The sequence below is a fragment of the Ceratosolen solmsi genome, unplaced genomic scaffold (genome assembly GCF_000503995.2).
Source record: "Ceratosolen solmsi marchali unplaced genomic scaffold, CerSol_1.0 scaffold10, whole genome shotgun sequence".
NCBI classification, from domain to species: domain Eukaryota; kingdom Metazoa; phylum Arthropoda; class Insecta; order Hymenoptera; family Agaonidae; genus Ceratosolen; species Ceratosolen solmsi.
The window spans coordinates 22,760,714-22,785,453 of NW_011948412.1; the positions used below are offsets into that span (position 1 = coordinate 22,760,714).

General features: G+C 21.2%; 2 protein-coding genes across 2 annotated transcripts; both read left to right on the forward strand.

The window, feature by feature from the left end:
* Nucleotides 1–2,915: 2,915 nt before the first annotated feature.
* LOC105362451 (uncharacterized) lies at nucleotides 2,916–15,664 on the forward strand. The gene is made up of 10 exons (XM_011499894.1): nucleotides 2,916–3,044; nucleotides 8,642–8,789; nucleotides 9,967–10,151; nucleotides 11,256–11,376; nucleotides 12,559–13,087; nucleotides 13,475–13,680; nucleotides 13,920–14,157; nucleotides 14,426–14,642; nucleotides 15,025–15,197; nucleotides 15,445–15,664. The coding sequence occupies exons 2-10, from the start codon at nucleotides 8,659–8,661 to the stop codon at nucleotides 15,541–15,543; spliced, it is 1,899 nt and encodes a 632-aa protein (XP_011498196.1). The 5' UTR covers nucleotides 2,916–3,044; nucleotides 8,642–8,658; the 3' UTR covers nucleotides 15,544–15,664.
* A 4,185-nt stretch (nucleotides 15,665–19,849) lies between these two features.
* Nucleotides 19,850–23,509, forward strand: Orc3 (origin recognition complex subunit 3). The gene is made up of 14 exons (XM_011499904.1): nucleotides 19,850–19,933; nucleotides 20,276–20,404; nucleotides 20,487–20,601; nucleotides 20,847–21,004; nucleotides 21,346–21,515; nucleotides 21,579–21,687; nucleotides 21,754–21,918; nucleotides 21,981–22,163; nucleotides 22,229–22,345; nucleotides 22,421–22,705; nucleotides 22,776–23,009; nucleotides 23,086–23,199; nucleotides 23,258–23,319; nucleotides 23,407–23,509. The coding sequence occupies exons 1-14, from the start codon at nucleotides 19,910–19,912 to the stop codon at nucleotides 23,498–23,500; spliced, it is 1,959 nt and encodes a 652-aa protein (XP_011498206.1). The 5' UTR covers nucleotides 19,850–19,909; the 3' UTR covers nucleotides 23,501–23,509.
* Nucleotides 23,510–24,740: the final 1,231 nt, after the last annotated feature.

The window sequence follows — 24,740 nt, forward strand, 5'->3', positions numbered from 1 at the left end:
CTCGCCCGGTACACTATTTTTAAACAAATAGATAATATTATAAAAATACATAATATGTAAAATACATAAAAGGACCGAAGAGTAAAGATATTTTTATTATACAATTAATATTTTGATTACACGCGGGCAAAATGTAAAAGAACTAATATCTTTATAATAATAAAATATATAATAATAATTAAAAATAGTAAAAATTAAATAAAAAATAGGATTTTAATAAATTACTTTTACAAGGACATTGTTCCAAAATTTGAAATATTTAAACTAATTTATAATATTTAAATTGTATCAACTACATTTAATGATAATTAATACAATACCAACTAATGCTGTTTATAAAATGCAACATACAGTGTCAATATGTCAAAACACAAATAAATATTAATTAACTTTAATTATTACATTAGTATTTGAAAAGTAACAAAAGCTATTATAAAAATACTCTAAAGCTATTATAAAGACATGTATATTGTTAACAAATTGGAAAACAAGATCTAAGTGGCCTAAAATTTCCACTATCGTACAAAATAATATAATCAGTCAATAGGCCAACAATGAAACCAGTGACTTGTAATGTCACTAAACGTTATGAATAGCTTATGGAACAATCGTAAAATATGAAACTGTAAAAGAGTAACCTTATAGGCTAGTTTCTAGCATTTATGGCAGTTTCGATAGTCATAAAAATTATACATTAATAGCTTTAAGAAATTTTCGTATTATGTTAATTCTAAAAATTATTTTTAAAAGATTTTAAAAATATTCTATTTTTCTATATATTTAAATTTTATCAAATATAACATTATAAATTTAACGTGCATAAAGCAATTAATCAATTTAACTGAATTTTACATAAATTTTATAGAAATAGTAATTTCCATTGTAATTTTGTTCTATATTTAACATTGTATTCATTAGTTGCAATTAATTAAGAGATTTGCTTATAAATATTAACTCTATTTATTTTCATATTATCGATTATTAATGCAATTGTTTAATGTTGGAAATAAATTCAGTACTTTAATTAATATATCGAAACTTTTTAAAATTCATTAAAAGAATTAAAACTTTTTATATGTAATTTTATATAAATAATTTCCTATTAATATAAATTAATTTTATAAGATAATTAAAATTATTTCATAAATTTTTATTTAAATGTAATGAAATTCTAATCCTAACAATCGAAATTAATTTAACAAATTAATCGTAGTAAGGCATTCCTTTTTACTTAATAATAGTAATAAACATAAGCTTAAAATATTTATAATTATATTTTCAAATGTTTAAAATCGATCTATATCTATGCCTCGGAGTAAAATAATAGAAAATTAAATAATTTTGATAAAAGGTAAGTGCATTCTGATTAGAGTTATGGATTCTTAATAACAAAATTTTGTATCTTTATCAATTATTATTCGCTATGCTTGATTATACAAATGGGAATACGCCCACTTCCGTACTAATTAATATTGGCTGTATAATGTTACTATATATTATTGATATAGTATAAGATTGTATCTATAAAATAATTTAGATCAGTCGAGTACTTCTGAATATAAAATGTGTATTAGCGGAACAATCAATGCTGAGCTAATTATTCTCTCTCTCTCTCTCTCTCTCTCTCTCTCTCTCTCTCCCTCTCTCATTGCTATTCTATTAGTATACATTTATGAATGGGCGAGTAATGCATAATTAATAGAGCGAATAAGTACAAAAGAGAATAAAGTATACCATATTCCCTTTGAATTACTCGCCTACTCATTAATTTGGAATGAAAATAATTTGGTACAGAAATAAATTTAAAATAAAGTATAAACATATGAATAAATTGATAGATAGAGAATGAGAGCGAGGGCCAAACCAACTACTTTTCTTTTATTCAATAGTATTTAAAATATAAAGGGTTTTATAAGGAAATAATGAAAAGATGGCAACGTTTTGAGAATAAAAAGAAAATACGACTGCGGCATAAAAATCATAGAATTGTTTTAGACTGAGAAATCCTATAATGAAGTGCTTAAGACTGAGAAATAATAAAATTAAGCTTAATAAAATAGAACTCCTTTGTATAAAGCATAAATTAAAAAATATAATTATAATAAAAACGTTAAACGCCCATAATAATGCTTGTTTATAGAATGCATATACGCAAGATTTATAAATACATGACATTCGATATCTTTCGCAGTGTAATTCAATGTAGACTGAGAAATCCTATAATGAAGTGCTTAAGACTGAGAAATAATAAAATTAAGCTTAATAAAATAGAACTCCTTTGTATAAAGCATAAATTAAAAAATATAATTATAATAAAAACGTTAAACGCCCATAATAATGCTTGTTTATAGAATGCATATACGCAAGATTTATAAATACATGACATTCGATATCTTTCGCAGTGTAATTCAATGTAGACTGAGAAATCCTATAATGAAGTGCTTAAGACTGAGAAATAATAAAATTAAGCTTAATAAAATAGAACTCCTTTGTATAAAGCATAAATTAAAAAATATAATTATAATAAAAACGTTAAACGCCCATAATAATGCTTGTTTATAGAATGCATATACGCAAGATTTATAAATACATGACATTCGATATCTTTCGCAGTGTAATTCAATGTAGACTGAGAAATCCTATAATGAAGTGCTTAAGACTGAGAAATAATAAAATTAAGCTTAATAAAATAGAACTCCTTTGTATAAAGCATAAATTAAAAAATATAATTATAATAAAAACGTTAAACGCCCATAATAATGCTTGTTTATAGAATGCATATACGCAAGATTTATAAATACATGACATTCGATATCTTTCGCAATGTAATTCATGTTGAAAACTAGTCTATAGATTCGACATGTATACTTGTGACCACCGGCTGTAAGCCTAAGCTTAGACTATCGAGTGTTAGGTGCGAGAAAATATCGTGTTATCTTTACTGCATACGATATGAAGCGACGGCTCTTGCAACGCTCTCATACACTCCTTCCATTGATTTTACAGTCATTCTGCGGAGTAGTCGATGCTGTACTTAAATCACGGTAAGTAGAAACGTCTCAAATTTTATTGAAATTGTGTTTTACTAAATTGAAAGATAACATAACCTTTCAAGGCTACGCGCAAAATCAAAACTATACATCTCCCATATAAAATATCGATCGCGAGTGTGTACATTAGAAAAGTTTCGTCATGTTACTATTGTTGCTGGTATTATTATCGTTTTATATACTACTGACACAATTTTTTTTTAATTACACGATGAATTTGAATTATTCGATACAATCATCAAATTTTTAATTTATGCCATCTCGGATTCTTAATAAAGATCATCATTAAATTCAATATTTTTTTAGTATTGTTTATAATTATGATAAAACAAAGGAATTAAGTAAATGAAGTAGCATAATTATTGTTTTATTTGTTTTAAAAACTCCAAAATTAATCTATTATTCTAATCTGAACATTGTTAATCATTAAAAAAAAAAAATTAATGTTTATATTTTGTTTATTTTTGCATAGAATAGTATAAATACAAAAGAAAATAAAGCCGACTATTATTATTATATTATATGTTTGCAATTGAAAAGCCTTCTCATATATATATGCTTTATAACAAATGTGAATTATATTTCCTTTACTAATCACTTTTTTTTTATTCTTGAAATTGTACATGATCCAGTATAGATTTTTATATGGTGATATTTTCTCGTGAATTTCATTCAGCTTTTACGTTTACATTCATATTCATAAAATTAATATAATAAAAGAAAAAATAATTTTTAATATGTATTTTTTAATTCAATATTTTTAATTTCAATTATTCAACAAATTTATTAAATACAATTAAATTTTAATTCAATTTCATAATATTAATATGTTGTCTAATACTCATCTAAGAAATACAGCTATATCATTTTCATACAAATCGTTCATATTCATTTTATACAAATCGATTTTATTTATAACATTAGCGTATAACATTAGTAGTATCAAATATTGGGAATTAAGGTGTTATATAATTTAATTAGGATTTAATATATTATATTTTATTAGCTGAAACATGTGCCTAATATTACATGAAAATACAGTCATTTAAAATCATTAAAAATTTGGTTTACGGTAAATTTTTATTTAAAGACTAAAGATTATATGGAATTAATGCTTCTTTAAAGTAAGTTTATATCCATTTATTTCCATACAGTGATATGAGTTTCGACCATATTTCTATGTTTGTTTTATTTCTTTTTAATATTTCAATTTCTTTTCATAACCAGTGTTAATTGTTTGTCCAATTTAATTTTCAATTTTTAATATTTCTATATGATAATGTTTGTTAATTAAATTTTAAATATTTTAACAATCTGACGAGATTTAATGCACTAAATTTTCATTTTATTTTATAATTAAGAATTGAAAATTTATTATAACTGAAATATGTTTCCATATACTAGTAATGAAAAAATTATTAAATTTAATAAAATGTTTGTTCAAAATATTAAGATTTCTTTATTTATATTTTTCAATAAAATTTGAATTCATTTTTATTTAAGTTGTAGCTTATGCTTTCCTGCATGACTTTAATGCGATTCCTGATAAAATTTTGAAATAATATGCTCGTGATGAAAGAAAAACAATTTTAAAATTAGATATTTTTTACTAAATTTATTTTCATTTGACAGAATAATTTTATAAATAATTGTCTGCTAGTGAATTCCAATATATACTTAATAATATTTTTGATAGATCAATAGATATAATTTGTTAGTAAATATATTCTTTTTATTAAATTTTATTAAATTTGTTCTTTTTAATCGAAGATTTTTAATTAATTTATCAGGATTTAACCGAATAAAATCCTTTCTTCTTTCCTGATAGCTAACAAGAGTTGTCAGGTCCAAGTTTGCAAGCTTCTTGAGAAGTTATGCATCGAAATGAAAATGATCGTTATAAGAGTATTTCGTACAATTGCAAAGCTATGGAAAAGTTTTTATTTTATAATTGGCTAAATACTGAAACATTCACATATTGAAACGAAATACTTCGCATCAGTTCTGATACAATAAGAATAATTGAACTCAATTTTAGTATAATATGATTATATTTTTATATAGTTATTTACTTTCTTTTTGTATTTAATCATAGATTGAATTCATGTTTAAAGTTTTCTGGAATTTGAAATAAGTGACAAGATTTATAAATCTAATTGCACTGTGAGTATCTATTGAATAAAACACGGCCTTACATAATAATTCTAAGGCTAATGATAAGTTAAGATTTGAAATTACAAGATGAAAATATAAAAAGTTAATTTGATGAGATATTTTCACTTATTATTTATAATATATAATTAAATATTATATTTATATAGGTATTTTTCATAAGTGTTTTCTTAGCAATAAAATACGTAACAAGCATACTGCCATCGCTGTTCGATGTCGAAGTGCACATGTGCATAACATCAAATTGATGCGGGTACAATCTCTCGTTCTCTCTCTCTCTCTCTCTCTCTCTCTCTTTGTATCCCCCCCCACTCTTATTCTCGTCCTCTTTATTTCAGCCTCTATATTTGTAGCTTCGGCAATACGCTTGCGCTTGTAAGGACTTTCTACAAACGTACCTCTTTATACACAAATTTTACTCCCATGAGCATAACACTACCGCAAATGTGCACGAAACTGTTACGACCCATGAAATTGTATACATATAAGTAATAATGATGAATCTCTTTATACCAACCTAATTCTATTTCTCTTCTCATATGCTATATTTGATTTTCATTATAATAAATTTGACTTTTCAGTACAATAAATTTATACTTAATTTAGCAACGGCCACTTATTAAACGTAAAAATTGTTGTTCAATAAAAATTAATTGGAGTTATGATAAAGGAGTAAACAGATCAAATCAAGCACTTACTAGTCAAAATCTGTACATAATATAAATATTACATCCTTTCCAGATTTATCATAAAATTCAGTTATTTTTATTAGTTATTTTTATTTTTATTATTTTTATAGTCAATATATAATTACATTTATTACATAAAATCTAGAATTGCCTGTATAAAATGACATTTAAATCGTTATTTTTAACTAATAATATTGGTTGCCCTAATCTGATAAAATTTGTTTGAAATTGACTTTACAATTGTGGTTTATCAGCATAACTATTATCTTGAGAATTTTGACATATTATATTAACTAAAATAAATAATCTACACAAGGTTATATATGGAAAAATGAAAATATTTATAAATAAAGATACTTTTGAGACCATAAAAAATTATCCGTTGTAACATCACACATATTAGTGTATTTAATAGAAGAAAATCCGAAGTATTGAATTAGTTACAATAGTGACTAAAAGATGTTGGTTAAATAAATATATGATGTCAATTTTATTTTTAAGTATAAGTATTTGGAAATTTTTGTAACAGAACTAATAAGGTATTAAAATATGAATTTTCAATTATCATATTGCTATATTCAAAATTCTTTTCAATCGAATTTTTTTTTTCCTTTTCAGAATATGATAATATTAGAATTGATCTATCTTTTATGCAAAAAAGAATTTTAATCGAGTTGAGATATCATTATTACGGTATATTGAATTGGAAGAATTGTTAAAATTAAATTAATTATTGAACGCACTTTGAAAGGAATGTTTTCAATTGCCTAAAACGTGAAGATGCTCGAAATGAATAATCATGATAAGTTTATATGCTTTTTCATGTTTTATCATATTCGCCATAAAACAGTTTTCTGTTAATTCAAATATGAGTTTCGATCATATTTTTTATTAGCAGTGTTAATTGTCCCAATTTGATTTTAAATACTGAACATTTTTCTATAGAAACTGTTGTTAATTAACTTATAAAGTTTAATAAATGGACAAGCTTTTTGAAACACTTTTCTATATACCACTAATGAAATAATAATTGTGATAAATTGTCAACATATATATAAACCATTAAAACCTTCTTGATATATTGATATATGATCTCGTTAGAGTAAATAATCTTTAAATGTAAGCTTTCTTATATTTGTTAATATATTTAAATTTAAACAGTAAAAAATATATTTACTTGAAATTTACACATGAAGCAGTTTAAAAATGTGTCACAGACCAAATTTGTTTGTATGAAAATTAAAATTAATAATGAAAAACGTTATTTTTACCTATTTGAGACGAAATATTTAGAAATGAATGGTCTTTTTAGTAAATATTAATTTATTTTCAGTAATTCGTACAGTGCTGAGGTTACTAAGGAAGTTGAATTTGATCAGGAAACAGAGTAATTCGAAGAAGCCAGTTTACCTCTGCTCTATTTCTTCGAAATATTATAATGTATCTACAATATATAAAATATTGAATAGAACATTGTCTATGACACTGAAGTTCTCAGTTTGAATCTTAACTTGCTAGTTTAATTACATTTTTATATATGTAATTAACTATATTTTGTTTTTATGCTGTGAACAATCTGTATCAGTAAAGGTATGATATAGCATTATAATTTTTTTTTCAAAATATATTGTATTTTTCGAAATTTATTGTATGATAAATCTGAAATTTATATATGAAAGAAAATTAATTTTATTGTCCCATAAGTTACAAGTTTTCTTGAAATCTTGTTACAGTATAATATACATATATATATATAATACATTTATTATTGATTAATAAATACATATAAACATATAAATATTAACTAACAAATACACATACCAAAAATACACCAAATATAATCTTGTGTATTGAAATACCGTATAAAATTTTCTAGTATGTAATTGTTTTTACTAATAATAATGATCAAATGTAAAATCTATTCCCTTTCATTATTTTTATGGTGGTACCTATTTTAATGAAAAAAACTTTAATTTAATATATAAAGTTTTCTTAACATTTTAAAACCATCAATTCTATAATAACCATAAATTTAATATTGCAATTTAAAAAATTATATTAAAAAAAATTGTTACAAAAATTTAATAAAAATTAACCATAAATCTTTTTACGACAAAAATTCAAAGTATTGGTTTATTAATTAAACCATATGGATATATATGTATATATATGTATATATAATTTTGAACAAATCGATATGTAAATACAGCTAGAACATTTAAGACTATCTGTACTGCAGATAACAAGTCTAAATATGTCTATATTTTTTTTATTATAATTATTTTTATAATTATATAATTGTTTCTGGTTAATTACATTAAATAATCAAAATAATCGTGATTATATTTGCGTATAATTAACGAAAACTACATTTGCGTTTAACGATATATCTCGCACACATTCTTTCAATTTCGACAATCTATATAATATATAATATTATATCTTTATACTATCTATATTGTAACTTAAATTTTTTAAGCGCACTTTGAAATAATATAGTATTTTACAGCAATATATCAATACAATATATCATACTTTAAAACGAATATTGCATTTACAAGTTTTCACAATTAAATAATGCATACTTAAATGATCAACAGTAATAATACATTACTTAATAATATGATGACAATACTATCTTACATACCTATAAGCTCATAAATTTCTATAACATGAATAATAATCATAATGTCATTTATTTAATAATAGAAAAATATATATGTATTACAGGAATTCGTTAAATAAAAATGCGAATAGCATCATGTTACTTCAAGCGTTTGGTATTAATAATCGGATTAACTATTCTCATTTTTTGCCTGATTCAATTTCTCAAGTTCGAAATAACGTTCTATGACAGAAATGATCGCAATGATAAACTGTAAGTACAGATATACAATACATATTTTTATAATATTGCGTATACGCAATAAACATTTTATATTATATCATGCATTTATTCTAAATTAATCGATTGATTTTTAATTGGTACTAATAATTTTTATAAAAGATACAATCGTTATAAACATTAAAATTTTAAACATAATATTTAATGTAAATATATAAAATTACGTTTTCTCATTAATAAAAATTCATATTATTTATATGAATTTACTATATTATGTATTTATAAAATTGATGCAAACAAAAATAGTATAATTCTTTTTTTTATTAATATATTAATTTTTAAACTTGTAAATTTTTGAAAATATTGTGATACTTTCATTTTGTATTTCATATTTTATCAATTTTATATTTAATTAAATTACTTATATTTTATGGATAATATTTTGAATAAAGAAATTCTTTAATTTAGTATGCAGATATTAAAATTGATTAAAAATTCCAAAGGAGAGGCATATTATGTCGGGTAAGTAGAAAAATTAATCAAATACAATAATACTTTGGGAATTCAGTTACTAGAGCTTAATGAATCGACCTATTCTATATTATATTTATTAATATAAATAATAATAATTTAATTATTAAAATATATTATTTTTTAATACATTTGAGTATGAAAACGTTTCTCAAGTAATTTATTCCTAATGTTTTAAAAGGAATAAATAGATTTGATAAATTTCTTTCTGAATTGATTATAGTAATTCATTTTTTAATGTTTATCAAATTTAAATTTGATGTATGTTTATGTGAGGAATTATAATCTAAAATTATAAGTTAACCAAATGCCTTACAATAACATTTCTTTATTTGTCTTCGATTTAGTATATAAAAATTGCACCCAAGAAATTTTCATATAAAAAATATATATTCTAAATATTATCTGTACATGAAATTCACTCATTAAATTAAGTTTAAAAAATTAAAAAATAAAAAAATCATTAATGTAATACAAAATTCTTTTAAGTAAATTATGTTCTGCTAAAGAATAAATTAAAAACTTTAATTATTTTTATTTAAAGAAAAACCAGTAGATTGTTAAAGGATTAATATATTTTCTAATAATTCAATGTTGTTTTTATAATAAATTTGGTCTAATTAATAATTAATTTTTCTGAATGCACAGCATGAATGTTTTAAAGAACAAATATTTTTAGAGATGGTTCCCCTGCGTGTAAATTACCACGATTGGACATTTTTAATCCAGAGATAATGAAATTTATACACGATGTTCCTCCACTTCAATGTTCACCTGAAGACTGGGTGAAAGCTGAAGGATCTAAACTATTTATTGATAAAAATGCAAAGAATCAGTATGGACAAATAACATGTTCATTTAATGGTAAGTTTTATTTATTTTATATATATATATAATTATAATATCAATGTAAAATATAAAGAAATTTGAAATTATAAATTGAAGCTTTAATTCGGACTGAAATTAATTAAATTCAAATTTAAAATTTATATTCTGAAATATATAATAACGTGAAAATGGCTGATTAAATTTTTCTGTAATATTTTATAAATAAAATTTTTTTTTAATTTAATGATTATTTCATAAATATTAGTTAACCTAGACATTAAAAGTTCTGCCAGCAAAAGTGGGCACTAACATGCATTATGTTTAAATCTTTTATACATATGTTGAGGAATGTTTGAAGAGTAAGTAAAAATAAAATACCTTAACAACAAACCAAATATGATCTCTTTGAAATACAAAATCTCATTTCTTAACTATTTATATTTCTTGCTTTGATTCTTATCGTTAACCAATGGCTTTCAGAGTAAATATATTCAATACCTTGATTATTAATTGACGTGATTTCAAATCACCATTATTGCAATGATATTATCTGTTACTTGTCTAACTAATAATAATTTTAAAAGTATATTATTTTAAATTATATACATGTGTGTGTGTGTGTGTGTGTGCGCGCGCGCGCGCGCGCACGTGTGTGTGTATATTTGATATCCATTACATACTGTAATAATGAATTTAATTAGCAGCTCTAACTAGAATTTAACAATTTTATATGCTAGTCCAAAAATATTTGTATAGAACTCAAATAAATGTCGGTGTAATTAAATATATTTATTTATATTTTCTTAATATTATGTTTAATAATATATCTAACATAAGGTAGACCTGAGAATCTTAGCATAAAATATTAATAAAAACAATTACTGAACTAATAAGTTTGTTTCTATTATTTAATAATTATTGTCACAAATTAATAATTGTAATTTTAATTAACTTAATTTATGTTTCAATTTTCTATTTTGAAATAAATTATAAACTACTGTATATTATTTTAATTAATTTTTCAATTGTAAAATTTTAATTATTAAGTATACATAAATTAATTATTAATTTCAATTATTAAAAATATGAATTACTAAGTAATTATTTCTAAAACAATTATCAAAATTTCAATTTTCTTAGAAATTCTTAGAGTAGATGACTATAACTATATACTGACTGACACAGTTGAAACGGATAAGTTTTACGTCCTTCGAAAAAGCGATTATGCAGAAGTTAATTGCAAAACGCAAACAGGAAAACGGTGAGTATTATTTGAGTTCTTATGAACGAATATTATTAAGTTATACGAATTAGTAATTTAGATACAGTATAGTATAACATTAAAAATATGATTAAATTAATGTTAACGAACTTTTAATTTCAAGTCTATTTTTCAGAGTTGATTATTGATAATTTATGGAGTCTTAATTTTGAGTAATTAATTAAATTTAAATAATTTAAAATCTTTTCCCATTTTTATTATTCTTAATAAATTTACTTGATTAATCTTTTTATTATCTTTGAATTTATAATTTGTTTACATACTGCCATAAAATTATATTAAATTATAAAATTTAAACTATTATAATTTGTTTTTTGAAATATTTTAAAATGTATTTTGTATAATTCTATTAAACTGAATATCATTGCTTTATAAATTTAAATATATAAAAAAAACTAGTCAACTACTTGTTTATTAATATTTCTATAATTTCTTTGTATTTTAGTACCATACTTTGTTGAAAATCATTCAAATCCATTTACTAGAACAACAAAACTAAATGATGTCATTTGCAATTTAATAATATGAAAAATTAATATTATATAATAAAATTTAAAAATAATAAGGTATAAGTAACATGATGCTTATTCATATATCTATAAATTGATAGAAATAAATAACGATATGTCGAACTGTATTATAAATTATATTACAATTTTAATCTAATTTATTATAAGCTAAGAGAATTTTTTTTCAAATGCTGGTTTCGAATTCAAATTATTGAAAATTTTTTTAATTTTATTCTACGAATATAATTAAAATTTTTTAATCGTCCTTAATGTTAACAAATTTTAATATATCATTTTTCATTAATACCTTTAATTTTTAAGAAATTTTTTTTAAAGAAATAATTATACATACTATATAAATGGTTTAAGAATTTTTATTGTCACATTAACTTAAAACAAGATTGGAAGGTGATTCTTTGGATATTGGAATTTTACAGCTGAATTACTAATTAAATTTGTGCACTAAAAAATTAATTAGGCAGCAATGGCATCATATAACTTTTGATTGATACTCTAAAATAAATTTTATAAAACGTCAAAATAATAAATGAGTTATCTGTGAATAAAAATGGAATTGACATAATTATTACCATGTGCTCGACATGTCACTGCTAATTTCAATTTTATAATAAGAATTAAAAATATTTCGTAGATGGCATACTATAATAGCAGCAGTTAGAGATGATCCTGAGCGAAAACGCGATGTCACCTGGAGCAAAGTGCCTAGAGAGGCTTTGAATCTTAACATTCTCATGTTTGGTTTCGATTCACTATCTCAGAATACATTTGCACGTAAATTACCACGTTCAAATCGTTACCTGCGTCAAAATCTTGACAGTATTATTCTCAAGGGTTACAACATCGTCGGCGATGGTACCCCACAGGCTCTTATTCCGATCCTCACGGGTAAAATTGAGCTTGAGTTGCCGGAAACACGCAAGCGCATGGGCGCCAAGGCCCATTATGTAAATGTTTACCCTATGATCTGGAAGGATTATAAGCAGGCTGGGTTTATTACTGGTTTCATGGAGGATGTACATCATATAGGCACATTTACTTATAGACTCAAGGGTTTCGACGAGCAGCCTACTGACCACTACATGAGAACTTACTATTTGGCTGCTTCGCCACATTTTAAGTACTCTAAGAGTTTTTGTATGGGTGGAATTCCACGACATTTAGTGAGTCATTTTCTAAATGCCTTACTTTCATTTGAAAATATTTGTTTTCGTATTTACTTCGGAATCATTTTTTTAATATATCTTTATAATAAAATTTTGATTGCTTCATAACTAATATTAAAATACAAATAATGTTTCCAAGAACACTAATTACTTACTATGATCCGATCTAAGACAAATAATAGATCGGTAATTTAACAATGTTCAAACTTTTATATTATATATGTTTATAAAAAAAATACTGCATACATTTTTTAACAACTTCTATACCACATAAAATTTTTTATTAAGCTTATATCATTAACGAAGAAATAATATTTTGAAATATTATTTATAATTTAATTTCACATAAAATATAATGTCTTAAAACATATTCAATTTATTTAGGTAATGATGAACCATATTAAATCAATTTTTAACAAATATAAAGATCAACCAAAATTTATCTTTGGATTTCATGGAGAACTGTCTCATGATTCGTATAATGATATTGGTGTGGCAGATGACGATGTTTTACATTGGATTAAAGATTTAAAGGAATCTGGACATTTAAATAATACCATTTTAATTTTAATGAGTGATCATGGTCATAGGTATGTTATGCATATTATTGTTAGAATTTTTAAGAATATTCTTTTACTAGACTTTTATTTATTTTGTGAAGAAAATTAACATTTTTTATTATTTATTATTTTATAATTTCAAATTTTTAATGGATATACTGACAAAACAAGTTAATATATGCATTATCTATATCGAAATTTAATAAAAGTAATTTAAAAAAATATTTAATTTTTAAATTCGTTAAATTATTTTTATATTAATATTACAGATTTGCGGAAATTAGAAACACTCTTCAGGGTAAACAAGAGGAGCGATTACCTTTTTTCTCATTTACATTTCCTCCTTGGTTTAAGAAGAATTATCCTCAAGCATACGCTAATTTTCTGTTTAATGCACAACATTTGACTACACCTTTCGATATACATGTCACTTTAAAACACATTTTAAATTTTAAAGAACCTAAAGAAGGTGATATTCGTAATCGTGGAATCAGCTTATTTGATAAGGTATATTTTCATAAATATAGATATACACGTAGCCCTACTTCAGTTAGTATATTTATACTGTGTTTTTAGCTAAACGTTACGTAATTTATAATGACCTATTTGTTTTATAAATAAATAATATAAGAATAGTATCAGATATTATAAGAAATGATATAAGAAACAAATCAAATAAAAAAATTAATAATGCACTTTAGCTAAAAACTTTAATTTAATTTACATTATATTCATGGTGTATACAATATTAATCAAAATGTGATTGTTTTATTAGATTCCTCTTAAAAGAACGTGTTCCGATGCATTTATCGAACCTCATTGGTGCGTATGTTTATCCTGGCTTGAGATTCCGTTAGATCAAGAAGTGGTTCAAAAAGCCGCCCAATATTTACTTAAATTTTTGAATTCCTACACAGAAAACCATCGTGATATATGCGAAAAACTTCGATTAGGCCAAATTTTGTGGGCAGCTAAATTGATTCCTACAAAAGGTGAATTGTTCATTTATTGGAACATTTCATTAATAATATTATTTGTAACATATCGACCTAAAACTAAAGAAGCGAATATGTGAGAAAGTAAAATAATATTTATTCGTTTTCTCTTATAATTACAATTAAATAAATCAAATTATTGATTATCTTAGAAATTTTAACTTGACTTCATTTAAATTATTTAAATTATTTTTATTTAAATTTATTTTAATTTCTTGGTAAGAAACTACAAAAATTCTACACACTTTTATGTAAAATTGTATCACAACGTGATTATAATTAGTATTATAATGCAAAGTAATAATTAATAAATGAAAAATACATTTAATTAATTCATTATGTGTAGTAGTTTTAATAAATTTAATTTTTATTTTTACAGGAATTTTACATTTTCAAAAATCTCGAGATACAGATGGATTTGTATCTGAATTAAGTGCCAAGACTAAACTTACAACTGAATTATATCAGTTAAAAATAAAAGCTTTACCAGGAAAAGGACTTTTTGAAGCAAGTATTTCGCGAGATATAAACAAAAATATTTTTTTTACAAGGGTTTGTATATAAATTTGTAATATTTACTACAAAAATATCAATGTATTTGTATATAAGTTAATTATTTTACAAAAGATTTTTTTATTTACTGCATTACATCAAAAATAATTTTTGTAATGTAATTTAACATTTTAATGCATAAATATCTGTATTTCATAAGCTATATGGATATAATTAAAAAGCGTAATATTATAAGAATTATGAATACGTAATATACAAATTATAGCTTTTATAAAATATTTTTTAGATATCGGATATAAGTAGAATAAATATGTATGGATCACAAGCAAAGTGCGTAGAGAACAGCTTATTTCATTTACGTAAATACTGCTACTGCAAAGAATGATTACAAAATTGTGCAGTATCAAAAACTCGAATGTAATGTAACAATTAAAATTTTATATTATTAAATAATAAAGATCAAGAAATCTGAAACTCTTCATATATTATCAGTATCAAGAAAGGTCAATGTAATACATATCAGATAATAGAAAACTCAAGTATTAAATTTATGAAGTACACTTAAATGAATGATGCACATAGGAAATTGAAAAATACAGAATTTTTAGCAACCAGACAAGACTTTTTCATAAATTCTAAGGCAAGAAATAAGACATTAATTTAATATTGTTGGAAATCATATTTGAATTTTGTATAGTTAAGTTTCAAAACTCTTTTCATAATTATTAGTTTCTAATTTCAATACTATCTCCTGTATATATAGCATAAGTTGTGAAAAAAAGTATTGAATTAAAATAATTTACTTGAATATAAGAATGGACATTTCTAGTATAAATATGCATAAAATTGAAAATAATAAATTTTTTTGTACATATTGCTATTTTATATAGCTATAATTGAACATCAATTATAAGTCCGAATTTGAAATTATAAAATTTAGAAAATAGCTACGACTGTGTTAATACTATAGACATTTTTATTTTATTGATTGTATCTAAAATGAATTTATTTATAGAATAGCTTAAAAATTAATAATTAAAACAACTTTTTCTATTTCATTTCATTCATTTCTGATATTTAATTTCTCTATACGTAGACTATAAAAAACAGTAATTTTAAAAAAGGTATTTAATAATCATATAAAAAAATAATAACATGAAATTTTTTTAATTAATATTTCGTATATTATATAAATTTTTTGTAATGAATAGCACTATTTAATTATCTACAATAACGAGAACTAATAAAGTATTATTAATGGATAAGTATGAATAAGTTTATGTATTAGTTATTATTTTTAAATCATATTAAATTGATAAAACACATTCAAATTTCTATAAAATTGTAGGCATCTTTTATTGTATTATATTAGATATAAATTTCCATTCATGTCGACAATGAAGGAAAAATTATTAAAGAAAAATATGTTTTCACTAGTTTATTACAAATACATTTGAATGTTTATATATATAATAAATAGAATACTAACAAACATATTAAGGTTCCAAACTTATTTATGTTGCTTCAAGAAAATTGATTTAGTGGTACTTAAAAAAAAATTTAATTTTCCTAAATGTAAATCTATATTATATATTTTTAAATACTTTGAATCGTAATATAAAATTTAACCATTTGTTATGAAATAATGTATCATGAATCAGTTATATAAATAATTACCTGTAGCTAGTTAAATAGTTCGTAAAATTAAAAAAAAAAGATTTGCATTTATTTTCACACAAGAAATATACCATAAGCATATAAAAATTAATGAAAACATCAAATAATTAAATTTTTATTTTTGTGTATTAATATTGAAACTTATCATTATGAAAATAATGATCATTTAAAATTATATTTTAAAATAATTGATTTTGATAATACCATATCAATCAATGAGTATATTTCAAAATACTTATAAAATATATTTATAAAATAAACTCGTATCGAATTAAGAGTCAATCCAATACATTATTCATATTATATTTTTATTTTTTTTTAGTCATAATTAAATATTTCAGAAACTAATTCTTATAAATATCTTAATAAAAATTATTGCCTTCGAATATATATAACAGATACTTTTATAAATAAATATAAAATTTTTTGGTTATTGTTATGACTTATAAAATTATAAACTTATTAACATTGTAAAATATGATATAGAATATTTTTTAGTCTGAGTATTATCTAAATAGTATCAGATGTCAATATAATTTTTTAGGGTGATGTATACTATATATTATGTGTATTACATATTTATTCATAAAATTTCTTGATTTCATAATTTAAAAATCATATAATATATTTATTTATAACTTTATAAGGTACAGTTATGTATCCAAATCACTGAAAATATTTTATTATATGAACTACATTTTAAAAACTCTCATTTTTAATATTTGGAAATCTTTTTAAAAAAATCTACAGTGTTTTTATTAAAAGCTATTTATATTATTATTATTTTTTATTACAATTGGAACTTCAAATATGGTGTTATGAATATATGTATTTATGATGATGTCTGTACACACATAATTTTTATTTATATGACTATTAACACTATTTTTTGGATAAGTAATTTAATTAATATAAAAACTAATTACTAAACATTATTGAACTTTATAAAAATACAATTAAAATAATAAAACAAGCGTTGCAAGAAAAAAAAAAGATAATAATGCTTATAATGTGATGGAATAATAACTTAATTTTAACAATACTATTAAATAATATATAAAATATATTATATTTTGATTGTTAGCTACAATTTATTAGATTGAATATTTTTATGAGATTTTTTTTTTATACCAAAAAAAATTGATAACCCATTCATCTTTCTCTATTAAATATATATAGTAAATAATGAATATGAAAAAATAAATAATTTATTTGTAACATAAACAATTAGTATGAGCTATAATTATAGCCAATAATTTATATTTGACATTTTATTATTTTCATAATCTATATTTTATTGACATTATAAATTCAAAGTTAAAACTCTAAATAGAATTAATTTTTAGTATTTATTAAGTTAAAACATCGTTTTATTAATAATAATATATATTATAAAATTAAATGTTGAAGGTTTTGTAATTCTTATTATCTATATATTTTTAAAAATAATATTTATTGAATTTACTAACTTTAAATATTGGCTTTTCTTTATAATGTATATTTCTTAAATATAAAATGCATTAATTAAAAATACGAAGAAATTTGTTCAATCAGAACATATTTTCATAAAAAATTATAATTTATTATATTCTTTCCACATATTCATACAAATATCAAATATGAATTCATATGATTATTTTAATGTTATATTAGACGTTTTTCAGGTTAGTGCACGTGTTCATAAAGTATATTTTTAAATATTTTGAAAAACACTTTATTGAAATTGTATTAAATACCAAATAAATTATATTAGCATAAAAATAACAAATTTACGTTGCAACATGTTTAGATTACTTGTTAAAAAGAGAGAGAGAAATATATTAAAAAATGTGCCTATTTAATAAACTTGTATTCTTATATTTATAAATATTTAAGATAGTCAAATTATAGCCTTATAAGATTATAATGAACTGTAAATTTATTTTATGAAATTATATTTTAAATTATTAAAAATGAATAAAACATAAATTAAAATTAAATTAGAAATTTTAATATTAAATGATTAATAATAATTATTTATATACATTATATTTTCTTTCATCTTTTAATTTAAATAAATTCTGTTACAGTTTTGTAAAAATATTTGCCAAAAATTTGCTACATGAAAATTTGTTAATTAAGGCAGCATTAATTTCAATTCATGTATTGTATCTAAATCTTGTATTTTCAATTAAGTCATTAAGTTATAACATTTCGTATTTATATAAATGAAATTCTAAAGGGAAATGAAAATTTTTTGATAACATGGCAAATATTAGCAATTTGATATATATATATATATATATATATATATATATATCCATATATACTTATCATTAATTTAATTATTAAAAATGTCATCAATTGTAAAAATAGTAAATAATAAAGAATAAACATTTTATATATTTTGTCAAAGGTACATATTATTCATTCACTTTATTCACAATTGTAATTATTTAATTCCAAAGAGTCGAGCGTTATATCAACTCAATTATGTAATCTAAATTCTTCTTGAAACTCTATAATGTAGAAAGCCGCTGAAATTCAGAGAATATAAACTAAAAATAAAAAATTTTTAATTTATAAATTCAATTAAAAATTAAAAATAATCATCTAAATTTATGTTCATCATTAATATTTTAAACATTCTTATACTTTCTTTGCATAATCTTTTTACATTCATATTTAACTATTTATTATTTGATATATTTATTTGAATTTTATTTAATATTATTTACTTATCTATGTAGTATTTTAAGGCTACATAGATAAAATATACGAATGTTTTATTACATTTTCCATTATTGAAATAGTAAAATCTTTAACAAATTTAACTGTTTATCGTTCAAAATTGTTAGTTTTTGTTTATGTAATAAAATCACGAAATTGATTTTCAATTTTTACAAGAACAAGCATATATGCAAGTAGGTAATATTTGCATTTTAAAAGATATTGGCGGGAAATACCGTGGCTGTCATTATATTAAATTTCATTTTTTAATGTTTTCAATTATTGAAGATTGTAAGAATCCAATTACTATTATTTTTATTACATAAAAATATTAAATTTACATTAGCAAATTTTATCTTAAAAGCATGGAAGATGTGTCTGTATCAAAGGTATTTGTTATTATTTTCATATGTACGTAACCTAAATTTGATGATTGTATTATTCTAAATATTTATTTAATATATAATATTGTCAAATGATCACACATTATTATAATACAATTTTGTTGTTATAAAAAACTTTGTTATTTATAATTTATATGAATTTATGCAATTTAAAAAAAAAATAATGTTTAATTTTTATAAATATTTGGCATTTATAGACAATAATAATAAAATCATTATTATATAAATTCATCACATTGTTTTTAGTATATTTTAATTTCTTATTTTAATAATAATTTATCACATATATGTAATTATACATTTGTAATTTTTGAATATAAATTGTAGGGCTTGTTTCCTTATGCTATAAATAAATTTGGTAAAAGGAAAAGAAATATAATTAAAGACACATATAAGGATTCATCATGGTATAAAGTATTTAATGAAACTTGGTCATTAGTGGAAAATGCTGCTACTGTATGATATTTGTTTATAAAAAATTAATATTGATAATGTAATATTATAAATTTAATACTAATCCTTCATTTTTTATTTTTAGAAAGTTAACGACAAAACTTTTAGTGAAATTTTATTAGATTTAAAAAATTTTGTTACTAAAGTAAAAGATATACCATCTTTATTAGATGAAATACCAACTGGTATTTTATTAGCAGGTTGATTAAATTAATTTTTAGTTTATAATTATTGTAATTATGTTGCTTTGTACTAAAATAATTAAAAAATATTTATTTTATATATAATATTACATACTTATATAATGTCAATTAAAGATATTGTTAATTTTTTTAGTATAATTTAAAAATTATATTTAATTTGTAATTAGAGGTTGCATTATGTAATTTAAATATATAATATACTGTTTCTAAAATAGTGTTTATTACAATTGAAATTTTTACAGGTGTAAACCTTCCAGATCATAACTTGCTCCTTCAGAAAATTATAATTGAATTCTATTCGATAACACCATATGTTGCTATGATTTGGTCAAGAGATGCTAATTCTTTAAAAAATTTAATTGAAGAAATTGTCTATCAAATTATTAATAAATCGCATGAAGTATGTTTATCAGTTACATACATATATAACAATGTAGCAATACCTTGTTTATATTCAATTATTTATTAAACTCTAAATGAAAATTACACCTTAAAATAAAAGTATTTATAACTTTATTTGATGTTTAAAAAAATAAAAGATTCCTACATAATCATTTTGTTATCTATAAGTTTTTAAAGTTAGAATTATAGTGTTTTTAAATTAATAATGCTGAATATAACTCTGTACAATTTAATTTTTTAAAAATATGTATTTTAGTTTATGGATATATATTATCTGTATAACAAAAATATTAAAACAGATTTATTATTTATATAATATTTATTATTTATCGAATTTAGAAAGATAATCTAAATTGTTTATCAGAAGTTAAAAGAAACAATTGCACATTTTACACATTGAGTGCTTGGTATAATATAAAAAATAACTATAATGCTCCAATTGTCATTATAATACCAGATTTTGAAAGTTTTTCTTCAGAAATATTACATGATTTTATTTTAATATTGAGGTAAAATATATAAATTTTATAAATATCGATTTTTAAATTTATTATTCATTTTTAAATTTTTAGTTCATATTTAAAAACCATGAAATTCATATTAATTTTTGGTGTCGCAACAAGTTTACATATAGTTCATCATTCACTTTCATATGATGCTACATCGAAACTAAAAGTGCAGGTATACTATTTGATAATTTTGTATTTTAATAGTTAATATTTTTAATACATTATATATTTAATTTAGGTATTTCACACTCCAACTCAACTAAAAAATTTATCATATATTTTGGATGATATTGTTTTATCTTCTAATATTCCATTTAAATTGACTGGTCGGGCTTTTAAATTACTTGTTGATATATTTTTATATTATGATTTTTCTGTTCAAAGTTTTCTTCAAAGCTATAAGGTAAATATTTGTTACAGTTAAATTAAAAAAAAATATTATTTAAAAAAAATCACTAATTGTAGATTTGTATGTGGAAACATTTTTATCTCCAAAATGAAAAATTGCTTTGTTGCAACCGAAAAGATATAGAAGCTCGAGTATTAGAGCTAACAAATGAAGATTTACGAAGACTAAAAAACCTTCCATCTGTTAAAAATTATATTCAGTCGTTAAAGAAATCTGAAATAAACAAAAATGAATTCAGAGTATGATTGTACTGTAATTATTAAGAATAACTTTAATTTCAAATTAATTCAAATTATTTTTTCAGATAATATTAATTAATCTTCTAAATGATTTTCATACATACATGAGTAATTTTCTTATTGTATTAAAATGTTTGTATAAATTGTGTATCAATTTACCTGGATTACCTTTTGGAAAAAATGTGAGTAAAATTTAACAATATTTTAATTAAATCTATAAATCAACCATATATTATATATATACATTTTCACTACAGTTTCGTGAAATTTATGCAAAAGCTGTGAAAAATATTAATTTGTGTGAAACAACAGAATATAAGAAAGTTATTCAATTAATAAGCTTTCTTTCAAAAGAAGATTTACTGTTAAATATAAAAAATATTTTATCAGATTTAGATAATTATGAAACAATACCAGATTGTCTTATAGAAAAATTAAAATATCATATGAATATAATAAAAGATGCAAGTTTAGATATTGAAGTACCTGCTCCTGAGATCAATGTATTTAATGAAAATATGAATCGCTTACAATGGAAAGAGGTCAAAGAATTATAATTTGTATTCAATAATTGTTTAAATAATTTTCATTTAAATAACACTTTTTTTATAGAAATTAAAACTTAAATCACTAGAAACACGTAATTCACCATATAGAGAAGCACAAAGTAATTTACTTAATTATTTAGACCAAGAAGTATTTGAAAAATATCTAAAAACTCCAGATAAAATACCACTAAATGAAATCTTTTGTTATAATGATGCCATTTCAGTAAATGAAAGTATAAAAGGATCAATGAAAGCATCTATTCATAATAGTTTAAATTATCCAAATTCTGTACTTGAGGTAAATATTTATAAAAAAAAATGAGGCAGATATTATAATTATTCATCAATTTCTATACTAAAATGTTTTTGTGTAGTGCGATTGCTGTGTATCAAATAGTGAAATTGTTCCTACACATCCAGATCTGACCATAGTTTATAAACTTCATTTAGAAGCAAGAAAAATGATAAATTTATATGATTGGCTACAGGTAAATTATTAAAATATCAGTTTTATAATGTATAATTAAATGCATTTTATTTTTCTAGTCTTTTTTGACAGTCATTGATCCAAACCAATCAGATGAACAAAATGTTGATCCGGTATTGCAGTATCCTTTTTAAATTAATAATTTATTAAATAATAATATGATTTATATTTAAATAATCTAATCATTATAATCTTTAACATTTACTAGTGCACGTTTTACACGCGCTGTTGCCGAATTACAATTTTTAGGGTTTATTAAAGCTACAAGAAAAAAAACTGATCATGTCAAACGATTGACTTAAGTAAATTCATAAAATTTTGAATAAATTTTAACAATCTACACTTTATACTGCCTTAAAATTGTTCATTTTAATATAAGAGTATTTCTTATTTTTATTTAAAGAATTGACTGTTATAACTAAATTTTACATTCCACATGTAATTACGATGATAGTTTCTTTTTGATCATGTATAATAATTTATTAAGACGTGAATTTTAACTAAATAGTATTTTATTAAAATATACTTATTACATATTTACTAATTAATTTTTTTATTAATTTTTATAAATAACATTAAAGAATAAAATTATTGTCTTATTTATTTTATTGAATTATTTACACAGTTTTATAGTTTGAAAAAGTATATTTTTTATAAAAAGCATATTAATTATAAGAAACAAGAAAATGTGCTATAAATTAAAACATTAATTATAATATATAAAGTATAAAGAAAAACAACTCAAATAAATAGAAGAATGTAATGTGAAATTTCACGATAAAATAATAAAATCAATTATTGAAAATTAATATTAAGAAATTTTATAATAATACACATATAAATTTATTTCATTTATGTCCCTTTATCTAAAATTCCAATAAAAAAATTATAATGTATACTTATGGATAAAACAATTTAGTTCATTTATAACTCAGTATTGTTTAGGAATAGTTTATAGAAATCAAAATAAAAATAAAAATTTAACATAAAATTGAAACAAATAGAATAAAAAAATTAATGCAATGAAATGGGTTACATACATTACAAAAATTATTATAGTATTTTTTTTAAATATATTACTTTAAGACAAGATTAGTCATTTTTAGAATGTTAATTAATATTGGCTAAATAAAAAATCTGTTAATTTCGTAAATTTATAAAAATGTTTGTATTAAAAAATTTTATTTCTCGAATAATCTTTTTACTAATATTGGTTTATTTATATAATGTTTTTTATAAGTAAATTGTTTAAAATTAAATAATTATATAAAATCTCTTATTAAAATTAATTTATTTCTTATTAAATTTATTCTTATTAATTATAATTTTAATTGATATATTCTTTCATTTTTATTTCCATGCCTGTCTTTTTATATTTTCTTTAATAATATATAAAATCCAATGTATCTTATTCCTTATATTTTACAGTTTGAACTTCTACAAATAATTATTTATACTTTGAAATGTTGTAAAAATTTGTTTAAATTGTACATTGTATATTGAGAAACCAGTTCAATACTTGACAAAACTGATAACTATATT

Bases quoted from the DNA above. Each gene is read 5' to 3' on its own strand.
- Orc3 (XM_011499904.1), top strand. From the start codon at position 19,910: ATGGAAGATGTGTCTGTATCAAAG. The intron at 21,919-21,980 runs GTAAATATTTGT...CACTAATTGTAG, and splicing joins GTTTTCTTCAAAGCTATAAG to ATTTGTATGTGGAAACATTT. The intron at 23,200-23,257 runs GTAAATTATTAA...TTATTTTTCTAG, and splicing joins ATTTATATGATTGGCTACAG to TCTTTTTTGACAGTCATTGA.
- LOC105362451 (XM_011499894.1), top strand. From the start codon at position 8,659: ATGCGAATAGCATCATGTTACTTCAAGCGTTTGGTATTAATAATCGGA. The intron at 13,088-13,474 runs GTGAGTCATTTT...CAATTTATTTAG, and splicing joins GTGGAATTCCACGACATTTA to GTAATGATGAACCATATTAA. The intron at 15,198-15,444 runs GTTTGTATATAA...AATATTTTTTAG, and splicing joins AAAATATTTTTTTTACAAGG to ATATCGGATATAAGTAGAAT.